Genomic DNA, 13,489 nt, shown 5'->3' with positions numbered 1-13,489 from the left:
TTGAACGTGTTGTCCGGAGGGCTCGGTGTCATTCATGAGTTCGGTCATTAAAAACACACTGACTGCTTTGTTCATTTCTTTAAAACTGTATTCTATCAGGCACAGCGAGCACGCGCACTGCGTCATCTCTGCTCGCGTGGCAGTGTACAGTGTGACAGGACTTGCGCGTGCATGTCGGTCCCTTTAAATGAGCTTAGCTGGCGGCGCTAACTGTAGCTGTGTGCTGTAGCGGTGACGGCAGCTCAACACTCAGGTACTCGGTGTGTCCTCGTTCATGCTCAGCGAGCTCACAGGCTGAGCTCCGGCTGAGCACAGTCAGCACACCGTGCCACACGGTGTTTCGGTTTAACGTGAGCGGTCGCCAGTTGACGTAGCCACAAGTCAAACAGAAACACCGTCAAGCCTCATGACAACAGACGACAGTGGTGCGTTTACGTGAGCCGGGTGAAAGCGCTTCCTCTGTGCCTCCGGGTCTGCACATGGAGCTACATAGAAACGGCGCGTTTTGGTTCTCAAAGTGCAGCTGGGTTCGTCTCTGTGGCGGTTCAGAAACATTTGAGCTGGATAATCATTCATGATTATGGCATATGTATATTCACCGGGAAGCTAAACAACAACAAGCTTCTGTAATTTAGTAACAGGGTTTGGGACGCGAGGAAACCATCATATGAGGGAAAGCTCAGGCGTAAACTTTGATGATGGACATATTCACAACCTAAAAAAATCAAAAGATAAATGAATTGAAACATTGCATTTTCCATGACATATTTTGCATTATTATATTATAGATTCTATACCTGAACCGTACTGTATAGAAGGAATATTTTGAACCTGTTTGATTGGATCTCAGTGGAATGTTCAATTTACTTTATGGCTGAATATTCCATCCAGCGCCGGTCCTGGCCACATTTGCGCCCTGGGCGAACCCCCCCCAGGGCGAACATTTTCTCGTGCGCCCGAACGGCCGCCCGTGCGCCCCTGGATGCGCCGTGCGTCCCGGAATGCGTGCGCCCCCATCGGTCTGTCCGACGCCCCCCTCTGCCTTGTCAACACCCCGCTATCGGGGCGCCCGCTCCGCTAACTTAATGAGCGGTATCGAAAATTACCGAGGTTTTTTGCTTTTTCGGGCGTTCGTGCGCCCCCCACGGAGAATGCGCCCTGGGCGGCCGCCCACATTGCCCATAGCTAGGACCGGCCCTGATTCCATCAACACATTTTACTTATTGTCTACATCTTAGATTTAGCCTGATTGTGTTTGGTATCTGTGGAAACGTTTGATCTCAGTTTTATATCGTATCATAATTCATGGCTCTATAGGTCTGTAATAATGGCAGCTGTGGGTTTCTAGCTTCAGGTCATGACGTTTTCATAGTCTGGGCTGGATCAAAGGCCCACAGCCAAACTCTAGTAGAGATCTTACACAGTAAAGTAGTCCGCTCCAAAACTCAGTTTTACTTCCAAGTCTTGTTTTCAGATCACTGCTGATTATGAAGTCATGCATTCCCAAAGAGTGTACATGCTGTACCAGAGGGAGCACCTCTTCAAAGTCACTTTCTTGTAAAGAAGGAGCTTGAATAATGCATGTTCCAGCAGTTTGAAAATAAACTGCCCCATCACATTTCCGACCATAAACATGAATTGTGTGAGCAACTATACGTGATCATTTTTAAGTTGGAGGCAATACGACTCGACTGCTGCTGTGATTTACACTGCCGGCAGTACAGGCAGTGTGATAGGCCTGCCTGTGAGCTCTGCTTCACTTGATGGATCATGTGGCCGTTGCATTTGAAGTTGGATCTGACATTGTTTTTGGTGGTTTGGACAACTCTTAAATGTTTTTTCTCTTTTTTTTTATTATTATTTTGCCATGTAAAAACTTTGCTTTACAACGCAGTACTTTTATTTCTAAGAAAGATGGGAGCATATGGTGTCAGTCACATACTGACAGGCTCAATGTCAGGCTCAACAGACTTATTAGAAGAGCGAGCTCTGTCCTGGACTGTCCTCTGGACTCCATAGAGGAAGTGGGTGAGAGGAGGATGTTAGCTAAGCTGACATCCATCATGGACAACCCCTCTCACCCCCTACATGACACTGTGGGGTCTCTGAGCAGCTCCTTCAGCAGCAGACTGCTACACCCACGCTGTAAGAAGGAGAGGTTCGGCAGGTCCTTCATCCCTGCTGCTGTGAGACTTTACAACATCTGCACCTGATCATGTTGTAGTCTCCTGTTCATGCCCCATTGCAATTTTTTTGTTTGTTTTTTCGTCTACCTTAGTACTTGTTTTGTAAATCTGCACATTCTTAAACCTGCACATTCTACTTTAGTACTTTTTGTAAATATGTACACTTGTGTTTCTCTCCTTGATTCTATTTTTCGCTGCTGTTAACAAGTGAATTTCTCCGTTGTGGGATAAATAAAGTATTATCTAATCTAATCTAATATCGCATCATGTCACTGGTAATGTGCTGATCACAGAATAGTCCTGAAGTCTCAGTAAAATCACTTTGACTGCATGGTTTTCTGTGCTGAGGCTCTTTGTACAGTAGGTTTGCAAGGACATGTTGACATTTTGAGCAATGTTCTTTTTTTTCAGTCTTCTGTGTCTGAGACAGGTGAAGATCGTTCTATGAGTACTGCAATACTTGAGAATACTTGTCTATGGAGTTATTTTTGTCTCAAAAAATAACTTTCTAAGAGGACATTTCTAGCGATAAATGTACGTTTTACTTTCTAAATCTATGCTGAATAAAAGCAAATTGTGTCCTCTAGCGATAATTTATCGTCATGGTTACCATAACAACGGTGGCATAACAACGGCGGCAGACTCCTCCATCCATGTTCTGGATGTAACAGGGTTAGGCTGGATAGTGTAGCAGTTAAATACAGAACTCATCACGGCCGATCGGCCTCAAGGATTTAGACTCAGAACATGGATGTAAATAGATACATGCTCGGAAAGCATTAACTGCACTGTAAACCCGGATAAGTTGATTGTACTCAACCATTTGCGTCAAGTGATTGCCTCAAATGGTTTAAGTTATTGACATAAGAAAATTAATTTGTTTAAGTATAGTCAACTTAAATGTACAATAGTCAGAATTTAACATTTTAAGTTATATACACTTAAATGGTTTAAGTAATCACAATAGAAAAAATATAGTGGAGTCTACTTAAAATTACAATAGTCAAAACTTAATATTATAAGTCCAAAAACTTAAATTCTAGTTTTATTAAAAATATGAATATATTAAATCTTAAATATTATACTTGGAAAAAGACAATTCCTATTAAATTATTATTTTGTCAATGACCAAACAATGTAGTACATTTTATTTATTTTATTTAGACACACAACAACAAACAAATTACAGATATACCTTACAGTGCCTTTCTATAATGCAGCAAACAAAACATATTTGAATTATTGTGTAGTGAATAGGAAACGATTTCCTTCCAAATACAATCACAGCAATAGTTTTTTAATTTTTTGCTCTGTGAACAATTTTCAAGTATGAAAAAAACAACAACACTGACCATGAACATGAAGACTTGTGTCATAAGCATACATGTGTCTTAAACTTCAAGATCCTCTTTAGCTTTGAACCTTGGGAGGTGGGACAGGAACCAAAAAAAAATAATAATTTTGCCCTATGAACAATTTCCGAGTATGAAAAAAACAATAACACTGACCATGAACATGAAGACTTGTGTCATAAGCATACATGTGTCTTAAACTTCAGGATCATTCTTAACTTTTGAACCTTGGAAGGTGTGAGAGGAACCAAAAAATAATAATTTTGCTCTGTGAACAATTTTCAAGTATGAAAACAACAACACTGACCATGAACATGAAGACTTGTGTGATGAGCATAAATGTGTCTTACACTGCAAGATCATTCTTCAGCTTTTGAACCTTGGGAGGTAGCTCACTTCGACCCAAATTTAGCATTACCTGCTGAATGAAGGCAAATGTGTTTTTTAAGCACTTCGGGTACTGCAGGTGAAGTGCGTAGGTAAAGCCAAACAAGAGGCACATTGCCTGAGGTAGGTTGGTGAGTGCTTCCATGACAAGGCTGCCCTCTAGGATGATCCCCACTCTTGAGGGGTTTTAATGTGGCATGCTGGGCTTGCAGCACTGGTGTCCTCATAGCAGAGGATTCCACGGGAATGCCCACAGAGTCTCCCTCATTAAGATTCTATAGTGCGAGAAACAAGACAAAAGATATTCAGTAATTTGTCAACAATCAACTGCGTGGTCTTTTTTGTTTGTTCTCCATTCAAGTTATTTTGGGATAAGTGTGTGTAGATCATTAAGGAAATATATAAATACATTGGAGATGTTTGGATTCATTCAGTTGAGGTTGACTGGAAGTTCCAGCATCAGCCCCTCAGTTGTTTAGGTTTTTTGTTTTTGCAGAAATCAAGTCACTATACAAGCCCTTTGAATTTTTGCACAATTTGCAGTATTAAATGCAGTAATTATTTTCCTCTTGCTAACAGTGAAAGCACATTATCAAGTTAAAATCAACTTAAGTTTAATGAAACATCTTCATAAATGGTAATTATCATAACTCATCATGCCAAATATACAAAACATAGGAGAATGGAAAAACTGAGTCACCAATCAAAAAACTTTACTCACCGAACTGCTCTTAAAGAACATAGATGCATCATCCCCAAGAATGACTGGAAGTCCTCTCAGGATAAGGCATCTAATGGCTGTTGGCTCAGTGCTCTGAAAAGAGATATAACACAAGAAATATATCATATATCAGTTTATTTGTTCATATAGAGAAGTACCACAAGGGAAGGTGGAAGAATTTGTTTTTGTAATATGTATGAACTACCCATGATATCAATTACAAAAAAAACAGAATATCACCCCCCGTTGTCTGTTGTACCAGGTCAGCTAACTGCTTGCCTATCCGGCCTGTCTTCCTCTTGAAGATTTCCATCAAGCTTGGACACAAACCATCAAGGACACCAAAGAACTCTTCTTTAAGATTTCTACCAACAACCCTGTTAAACTCCAAGTACACCTGAAAAATATGAAATAACTTCAGTTTTGATATACAGGCAGAGTTACTTTTAACACTAATAAACCTCTCTGCACAAGTTGTCCAATCATGTATATAACACAAAAAAGACAAGAAATTTAAAGGACACTTTCACAAACCTGGCTTTCTGTGAAAAGCGCTGGCCAGCGTTGGACCATCAGGCTAATGTCAGGCTCATGCTTTACAACCTCCTCCCTTCTAAGGGCAAATGTGATGTCCATGTTTTTTCTAATAAGAGAATCATTGGGTTTTTCTTCTGCTTTCATTGACCATGGCCTCTCGAACAGCTTCAAGCCTAGCAACATCCATTCCCTCTGGAAATTCTGGAAGGTAATTGATCTCCCCTTTTCTTGGCTTCTTTATGTTTTTTCGAGAAGGCTCACCATCACCATTGTTTTTTCCACATTTACCACCATACCTGTTTACATCAGGCCGTCCCAGCTGGCGCATTTTCGTTCTGTAATTCCCCATTTTGAATTTCAGACTGTTTATCCATCCCTGACAGCCAGATGATGAGCCTTGTTCTTTAAGGCAGGGGTGTTCTGCTACCAAGGCTTTTGCGACAACTTCAAACTCCTCTTTCGTTGGGTAAGCTTTGTAGCCATAGATTGTCTCCGCCAGCTTCTCAAGAATATCATGCTTCATATCCTTTGTCACTTTCAGGTAAGTGCCATCACGAAGATGCAACAGATTTCCTTGGCGTAATCTGTATTCCACATCTACAGGAAACTTTGGAATGTCAAATACCTCAGGCCACTCTTTTCGACCCCCAAAGATGAGGTAGACAAGATCTCTGTGTCAGCTTGGCTGCTCACTTCACTGCTTATTTCACTTTGGTGGCACTGGGATGAGATCAAGGACAGGAATATTCGGATGTAGGTTTCCAGGGAGGTCAGAAATGTCTGTAAGGTACAGAGTGCATTGTTGTAATTCAGGGTCCTCGTACTGCAAAGTGAGAGTGTAAATCAGGTTCAACTGATTTCTTGAACCAGTTTAATTAAATCATCACAACTGTATTTGGACCAGGATCAGTTGTCATTTTTCGTGTGTCGCCCTCACAAAAAATAACTCCTCATTGTCAGCTTCTGTTTGGTAGCCATCTGAGGAAAAAAATAAACATTGACAGTTTTAACAAAAACAAATCGTAAGAGTTTACCATAAGTTCCCTGTACTTTGTAGCTGACAGTGGAAAGACATCATTTAAATCAGACAGCTTAACCACACACATAGAAGGGCCATCAGCGTGGCAGAGCTCGTAGGATCGAAAGTGCTCATGGTACCATGATGTCATTTTTTCGCAGACAAACAAAATGTCTGGTTAGCTGCAACAATCTGTAATCTGCCCAATTCAGGGAGACCTGAACAGGAACCAATACAAAGCATCATATCTATGTTATACTTGACCGTCAATGCAGACAGATGATGCAACAAGCACTGATCCAGTAGTGGTTATGTTTTGAGGGAGTACTCTCTGAACATCACTGGGAAAAGATGTGACCAAGACCATTGCAACCTTTGCCATATCAACTGCTGGCCTGAAAAATGAGCTACAGTCCAAATAGTAGCTGAGTGCTTTTTGGTGTTTAGTAGCAAGAGTCAGGGCCACATTTTTAAAATTCTGGGACTCTCTGACTACTTTTTTGAAGAATTTATGCTTACCCTCAAAGCGCATAGTCCAAACCTCAGTCAAAGGACCAAATTTCTTTATCAGGTGAGGGTAATGTTCCACATAATGATGTTTTGGTCGCAACCTGAAATTGGAAAGGTTGAAACGGAAGCAGCTCTCTGTGCTCTGCCAACTTGTATTCCAGGAAATGCAGAGTGTCTCAGTATGCTTAGGTGCCCACAACAAGCTCCACAATATCTTTGAGAAGCATGAGAAGTTCCCAAGAGTTATTTCCCTCAGGGACACAGTGACCAATAAAAAGTGGAAGAAGCCGGATGACGGACCAGTTTTCGTGACCATTTCCACCAATGGTCCCTTTGGTTGAAAATCCTTTGCCAATTGTCTGAGGCTGATCAGTCTTGTCTGTAAACGTGTAATTAAAGGAGCTTATGGCCTGATTTAGCATATCTAAAGTAAAATACTTCTTGGCAATCAGGTCTGTCAGACACAGAGACACCTCAACTGGGACAATTCCTTCCAAGACATCATGTAAAATGTCCGGAGGGTAACCCATGACGACATGGAAGTGTTTCAAACTTTTAGTAAGAGGCACGTCCTTGTTACCCCCAATAGTTTTGGACTTAAGCTTGAGTCTTTCATCACCTCTTGCACATGCCTGTCATGACAGTCTTATCTCGGAGATGAAACAAACCAGATCTTACCTCTTGTTGCTGAATGTCAACTCTGGATGCCATGCAGACTCTGCAAAATTTGTTTACTTTGAAGCTCTCATGGAAACCTGCAATTGAATGGGCAGCAAGGTTATCAGCTGCTACAAACAAAACGGTTCCCTTCACACTTGTGCCTAGCTGCTCTACATAAACACCATGCTGTTCTAATGAGACAAGATCATGGATAAGAGGTTGCAGAACGTTCTCATAACCACACTGTTTGATTGTGGATGTGTTGCAGAGTAGAGCAAGCTGAATAGATTGTGTTGTACTGTATTTGGTGGTCTGCAATACCCCAATCACTGCACACATTTTGTGTTTCAGCTTTGATGTCCCCAAAGGATTGGCTACTTCAAAGTCATCAAGATATAGTATCAGTGCAACTGTGAACTCATCCACTGAAAGAAGGCAATTTTCCTTAAAGTGCTCTCCATCGGCATATGAACTATATTCATGTGGAACATGCACATTTTCTGACATTGCTTTATCTAAAATGTCAGTTTTGTTTAATAGTTTCTGTAGCATGTGTTGTATGGGGACATATACAACAGTTTTTGTGCCTTTTTGAACAACATATTCTATAGGCATCACCAGGGGAAACTTATTCCTCACATAGGCTGCCCTCCTTTTTACAGTTCCAAGGGATCCATGTTTTGCCAACAATGATGCCATCACATTACTTTCTGAAATTAGACAGACAATTTCTTTTACAACTAATTCATCCACATCTGGATAATGTTTCTTAAGTACTGCCTTGACATTACTGTACAGTAATGGTTGTGACAGGTCATGTATTTGGCAAAGGTGTTGTATCACTTCTTGTACAGCACTCTCAGGGATATGAAGAATAGTTTGCATTTCAATAAAAGAGATGCAGATTATTTCAAGCTGTTTTCCTAAACCACAAAGAGCATCACAGGCTTCTTCAATGACCTCTAGGTCTTCTGTGTCAGAAGTTGCCATTTTCTCTAGCTCACCCTGACTTTCATGGGCTGCTTCATCACAAGCATCATTGGTTATACTTACAATTATTTCAGATTTGAAATTCTTCCAAGTATGCTCTCTATGTGTTTTACTTTTGTGTGCATTGAAAGTGGAGTATACACTGCTCTGAAATTTACAGTCTTTATAAGGACAATCAACTTTGTGATTTACTTTTAAGTGAGTACTCCTCAGATGAGCAAAGTATTCCGTTTCAGTGCAGGGTTCAAGAAATTCACATGACAAAGCGAAACTCATTTGAGAGTCTACAGTTTGCGGTTGATCCACAGTTCTGGTGTGAAAGCGGGATAAATGGCTAGAGAATTGCATTGAGAGATTTGAATGTACACATACACTCCTGATGCAACAAGGAAAGGGCACAGTTCTTGGCAAGTCCCATGTTTTAGCCTATAATGTCTAAAAAGCTGTGCTCTCTTCTCACAGATGGCAGGGCAGTACTTGCATTTCCAAGGCATTTTAATATGGCTTTAAACAAAAATAGCAGGGCAAATGAGGCTAATGTTAAAAGTGGGCATTGATTTTTTTTCAAAACTACATCGAACAATTAGAATTTTACACCACTGTTGCAAAACTGTATGTCAAAAACACACAAGTAGAGAGAGCTACTCAAAAATTACCTCAAGTCAACCTCAAATTCCTAATTCTTGAATAGAGAAAATAACTCACCTCATTCAGGCAGAAATGGTATCCTCTTTACAGCAGGCAAATGTCCTTTAAAAACGTCCAGACTTGCTAAAAACAGAAAAATGCAGGCATGTATTGTCCAAAAACCTTAAATTGCGCTGTGTAAATTAGAAAATGGCGCAACTTTCTTTGTAGCTGCCACCGGACAAGCACAGACTTGTCTTGAGTTTTGAGCCAATCACAACAGGGCAGCTCGGTGGCCTGAGGTAAAACTTGACAGTTTCAAGTTTGTAAACTACAAAAATGAGTACACACAATGACTGTCTCATACACTCTTCATATACTCATACTGTTTAAGAAGCATAAAACTAATCTTTAAAAGTGGTATGTACTCAAACTGTTTGCGTAGAATGAACTTCGGTTAACAGTGTGCTACACTATGGTAACCATGACGATAAGTATCGCTAAGGACTAATAAAACACAATTTGCTCTCATTCAGCATAGATTTAGAAAGTAAAACGTACATTTATTGCTAGAAAAGCATAGATTTAGAAAGTAAAACGTACATTTATTGCTAGAAATGTCCTCAAACAATGCCAGATATATCTTGAAATGTTGTTTTTACATTCAGAAAGCTGAAGAAATATAACGTTCAATGTACACATAGAACAACATAGCCACCTAGTGGTGAGGAGGGCAGCCATTTGTGAATCCCAAATATTTGTTTGTGGATCTGTGTGGAGCTCGGCAAGAACGTCTCAGAAATGCGTAACTGAGGAAAGAGATGCGTGTGCGTGAATGGTGATCCACAAATGCAGAATCACACTTCACAAACAGAATTTTCAGTTTTACAAATGGCTTTTTTTGTTTTTACAAATGGGAAATATATTTACAAATACACGTATATTTGTAAAAACCAAAATACAAGTTACGAATTAGAAATTTGTATTTGTGGATAGCAAAACACGCGTGCAAATCAAGGAACATTTGTAGATCACTCTGTGCGTTTACGGTTATTTTTGAGACAAAAATAACTCCATACATGTCCAACTCAGGAAGTCTCTTGAACTGTAGAGTCCGAAATAGGGCTGCAACGATTAGTCGATTAGTCACGATTATGTCGCCGAACAAACAATTCATTTAGTAGTCGACACATCGTTTTTTGTTTTTTACTTTGCTTTTCTCTCGAAACTGCGGCTGCAGCTTCCACTGCCGCATCTGCCTTTCTGTCACATAGACACACACTCCTACGCACATGCGCAGTAGTGGTAATTGGCGTCAGGCCTGACTGTACCGTAAATGATACCATAACACAGACCCTCCAGGAATTCACGATGTTGCGGTTTGCAACTTCAACGCAAATTCAGTGAATCCCCGTGAATTTTGGGCGGTGTTGTAATTTTAACCAATCACCGCGATTTTTCCGCAACTTCCGTGCAGTCTGCCCGGGGGATTCAACTCAGGTCACGGACGGCCGCACGGCGCGGCAGGATCCCCTCGTGGGACCTCTTCCCGGCGCTGGTTGGCCCCCGCTGGGCGCATTTCCTCCGTAGCGGTGTGCCGCGACCGGCTCTGGGTTGGCTTGGAAAGGCTCGAGGGCGAAGGTGGAGCCTCAAGCTTTACAGCGCCACCCGCCCGCCCGCCCGCTCCGGGACCGCGCCGAGGGCCCGGGGCCGTGGACTCTCATTAAAGGGTTCATGAGCTATCATCTTAATTGTTTTTATTTTCAGATAGCTCATACTTCAAGCTGAAAGCTAATGATCTGATCAGCTGCATGCTGGTGCGATAAGCTGTATGTTTTACAGTCAATTTACGTATGATCCGATTAGTCGACTAATCGAAAAAATAATCGCTGATTAGTCAACTATCAAAATAATCGTTTGTGACAGCCCTAGTCCGAAAGGAACCACCAAGTTTAGGGATGCACGATATTTATCGGGGTGATATGGGGAGAAATTACTTATTACATTAATTATTTTTATCGACCCGATAAGTTCATTTTAACCGATAAAAAGATCTGATAAATTAATGAAATTGGGGAAATTGTTTGCAGGCCGATTAGCCCCAAAAGCTACCCAAGCCTGGCCCCGTCTCTGCCAGACTAATAATGAACATGTCTTCACCAGTGTGGCAGAAGATAACAACAGCATTGCTGTTTGCAAAAGTTGTTCAGCGACGATTACGAGAGGAGGAAAGAAGACTTTGAGTTTTAATATGACGTGATGTTTGAAACAAGCGGTATTAAAAGAATATGAAGCAGCCGTGGTAGCAGCTAGCAGTGCTGCTAAGGCTAAAACAACACATCACCTGTCGACCAATCAGAGTCAGGAGAATCGATTAGTACCGCCCACGTTCACCTTTGACCCAAAGGTAGTATATCGCAGCAAGAGGTCACACTTTGTCTCTTTGTCTTTATGTAACAACCAGGAGCTTTGTGATTGATTCAAACTAAAGCAGAGACATTAGCAGGAGACATTAACAGAGACATAGCAGGAGACATTAGCAGGAGACATTAACAGAGACATAGCAGGAGACATTAGCAGAGACATTAGCAGGAGACATTAGCAGAGACATTAGCAGCGTTTCTTCATGCTGGAATAAAACTTTTGACACAAAACAGCAAGGATAAGACATACTCTTTGGGGGCTAGCTTGCCGAGTTTTCATGGCACAGTGATGAGACACATCTTTGTAATCAGCAGAGTCTCTGCTTTCACGCAACGTTTGTGTGGTTTGGTTGAAGTGGTGAAATTAGCAGAAGCGCTAAAGTGGACATGGCTGTTTTTGTGTTTTTTGTTACATACCCAGATTTTGGTATGCTATATGTCAGGATTGATGCTTCCTAGCTGACGCTGATCATCTGTATTGTGCATGCATCTCACGCTGCCCCCCGTATGTGGACTTTCGGGTTGAAATATGAAGTTATCGGTTATTGGTATCGGCCATGAGAAGCAGGAAATTATCAGTTATCGTATCGTTTGGAATTTTTTATATAGCGCATCACTACTTAAGGTACATCTGACCAAGCAATAACCTCTGTGTCTGTGAAGTCAGGCCAACATGGAAGTGCTAAAAACTGCAATTCCTCAAATGGCATGTATTATCAAAATAGTTGAAAACACCCATGTGGGTAAACCATGCGTGTTTAGTTGGTTAAGAAAGCTGCATGGAATTGTAGGATCAGTCTCTAATTGATGCACTTTAAATCAGAGTTGTATGTTGATGTTTTTGAAGACTTCAACTCAGCTTTGTCTGCTTGTTTCTAAAATCAGAAATCAGCTCCTTGATTTTATTGACATTGTTCTCTTTGCACCACCCTGCAAGATTGTTGATCTCCTTGTCATATGAACACTCGCTGTTTGAAATCTGGCCAATGGAGATAGTTAGCCATAACAGTCTGTTCACCCTGCTGCTGTCTGGCAAACAATACACAAGTATCCACTGCTTTACCATCACACTACAGAACAGCTTCTGTCCTCAGGCTGTACACACTCCACTATAAAAATAATGTAGTATAAAGGAACAACTTGCATTTCATTGTGCAACCCTGTGTTACAAAATGTCAAATAAATGATGTGGTTGGCATGATTCATTATCAGAACCATTTCGCTCAGTAAAGTACATTTAATCATTGTTTTTCTCAGTGCTGCTGTTTACTCACATGACTCCTTCCCTCTCTAATGGCATCCCTGTCTGTAACGTAAAAAATACACCATCATTTTCAAAAAGGAAATCTTCTCATTTAAGGTGTATGGGAGCTCAGCTCCATCTCCATGTGTTGCTGTAACCAGCAATGGTTACAGTTTTTGATGGATATGGACTCTGAGGACTGATACGACTATTTTTGTTGCTGCTCATATTAAGTGCAAACCTTCACTCATGTCAAACTGTCAATGTTGTCTGTTTCTGTTTTAACTCTGTGTCTGCTTGCTCTTGCATGTTTATGTGAAATGTGTTATATGAATTAAACTGGGTTCAAATGTAGGGAAAGTACTCTGCTGTTGTAAATTGAAAAGACTTGATCTCTAGGGTGTGTCAGAGTGGGTGTGTAAAGCTTGAAGTAGGCTACACGTAAACCTCTCTGCAAACCTCTTTAGAGAGGGGCGTTATGGGGAACTCTAAGTCGCAGGGGAGGTAACACACACACCATCCTAATCTCAAGGTGGTGTGTGGACATGAGCAGCAAGCAGGTTAATTGGTGAATCTGACTCCTGTTGGGTGAGAAAAATAAAATTCATTTAACATGTAGAAATAAAAAGGTATAAAATGAGGTACGGCTGTTTTTTTGTCAAAACCTTTGTTTAATAGATTTTGATAATGCTAGGTTAGGAGAGTCATCCAACTTTCAGTCTTTAAGTATGCTAAGCTAAAGATTCATGTCAAATACACCGGGCCACATATTAAACTTATACCATTAATGATAAGATTATGGTTTTAATAAACCTGTTTTATAGTCCAACCCTGA

At 40.9% G+C, this 13,489-nt stretch overlaps 1 protein-coding gene across 1 annotated transcript; it reads right to left on the bottom strand.

Annotated features, from left to right (window-relative positions):
* Positions 1 to 249: 249 nt before the first annotated feature.
* On the bottom strand, positions 250 to 9,248 carry LOC104930778 (uncharacterized). The gene is made up of 6 exons (XM_027279468.1): positions 9,067 to 9,248; positions 7,390 to 7,466; positions 4,891 to 5,043; positions 4,647 to 4,739; positions 4,101 to 4,200; positions 250 to 305 (listed from the first exon to the last, which is right to left on the bottom strand). Exons 2-6 carry the CDS (start codon positions 7,420 to 7,422, stop codon positions 250 to 252), a joined length of 435 nt encoding a protein of 144 aa, XP_027135269.1. The 5' UTR covers positions 7,423 to 7,466; positions 9,067 to 9,248.
* Positions 9,249 to 13,489: the final 4,241 nt, after the last annotated feature.

This window comes from Larimichthys crocea, chromosome VI, assembly GCF_000972845.2.
Source record: "Larimichthys crocea isolate SSNF chromosome VI, L_crocea_2.0, whole genome shotgun sequence".
NCBI lineage: Eukaryota > Metazoa > Chordata > Actinopteri > Sciaenidae > Larimichthys > Larimichthys crocea.
This window is presented reverse-complemented; position numbering and strand designations above follow the sequence as displayed.

Bases quoted from the DNA above. Each gene is read 5' to 3' on its own strand.
- LOC104930778 (XM_027279468.1), bottom strand. From the start codon at position 7,422: ATGGCATCCAGAGTTGACATTCAGCAACAAGAG. The intron at 4,201-4,646 runs GTGAGTAAAGTT...CTCGCACTATAG, and splicing joins TGTTCTTTAAGAGCAGTTCG to AATCTTAATGAGGGAGACTC. The intron at 306-4,100 runs GTGGGGATCATC...GACTGTGCTCAG, and splicing joins CACATTAAAACCCCTCAAGA to CCGGAGCTCAGCCTGTGAGC.